Consider the following 1,222-nt stretch of genomic DNA (forward strand, 5'->3'; position numbering starts at 1 on the left):
GCTCAGCCTGCACGTACGACGTGACGTCATGGAACGCGAGCACCAGATTCCATTCCGTTGAAACCGGATCCAGAACCAGGTTTGCTTGAACCTCATGCTAGCAGCAGTTGCTAACGTACGGCGGCGATGCACTGGGCAGAAGCGGTGACGGCGCCGCCGCCGCCGCCGTCGCCTCGGTATGCGCGAGCTCCTCTCCCGCCGTCGCTAAACTGGTCGTAGCACCGCTCGACGCAGAGAATCCTCGGAGGCCGCCGCCGCCGCCGCCACCGCCGCCGCCGCCGCCGCATGAAGCTCGCACGCTCGTCACGCTGGCGCTTAGGACTCTCCGCGCCGCCGTCGCTGCTGGCGCCGCTGCCGCTGCCGTACTAGCTACCAGGGGCGGCGCCGCAGCTGTCAAGGCCGCAAGGCTCTGCGATGTTATCACCGCTCGCATGAAGTTGATGACTGAAGCAGCCGAAGCTTGTACGATCGTCGCAACTGTCGTACACTCCATGGGCTGTGCAGGTGCTGTGGTTATACGACGCCAGGCTAGCGCAGGTGCCGGCTGGCCCACGCCACGTCCGCCACACGACAGCTGCCTGCCGGCGGTGGCGGCGGCACCGCCGCTGACAGTGTAAGTCGATGACAAGGAGGAAGTGCGCACCAGGGAGGGACATCCGCCGCCGCCGCCGCCAAAAGCCGATGTACGGCGCTTGTCTGACGTCATCACCTCCAGCACGTGTCTCGGAAAGACTTCTTCAAGGATGCGGTGCTGTACGGCGGGTGGTCGCGAACCCGCCGTCGTACCATCCATGAAGCATCAAGATCCAGATCCAGGTCCAGGGAAGGTGAGCCGATGAGAGCACGGCCCAAAAGAAAATGGGATCAAAGGCCACACAGTTCGTTTTGAATTTCATTCCGCAAAGCTGGAAGGTACACCATTCAAATCCCAACGGATGCAATAACATTTATACATATCGCTTTGGCTTTTTCATTTGTGACTGCACAACAAAGCTCTCTCACCTCAGCATCTAAGACCTGTCTAACCTCCAGCTCAGCCTGCACGTACGACGTGACGTCATGGAACGCGAGCACCAGATTCCATTCCGTTGAAACCGGATCCAGAACCAGGTTTGCTTGAACCTCATGCTAGCAGCAGTTGCTAACGTACGGCGGCGATGCACTGGGCAGAAGCGGTGACGGCGCCGCCGCCGCCGCCGTCGCCTCGGTATGCGCGAGCTCC

The 1,222-nt window shown here is 61.3% G+C and overlaps 1 protein-coding gene across 1 annotated transcript in view; it reads left to right on the forward strand.

The window, feature by feature from the left end:
- VOLCADRAFT_90557 (uncharacterized protein) overlaps positions 1-1,222 on the forward strand; it is a gene marked incomplete at both ends in the record, with an annotated part of 11,957 nt that overhangs the window by 71 nt on the left and 10,664 nt on the right. Inside the window, 2 exons of the mRNA XM_002950034.1 lie at positions 220-613; positions 716-827. Of these exons, the coding sequence (XP_002950080.1) occupies positions 220-613; positions 716-827 (506 nt within the window). The remainder of the gene's footprint in view (positions 1-219; positions 614-715; positions 828-1,222) is intronic.

The sequence above is a fragment of the Volvox carteri genome, assembly GCF_000143455.1.
Source record: "Volvox carteri f. nagariensis unplaced genomic scaffold VOLCAscaffold_17, whole genome shotgun sequence".
NCBI classification, from domain to species: Eukaryota; Viridiplantae; Chlorophyta; class Chlorophyceae; order Chlamydomonadales; family Volvocaceae; genus Volvox; species Volvox carteri.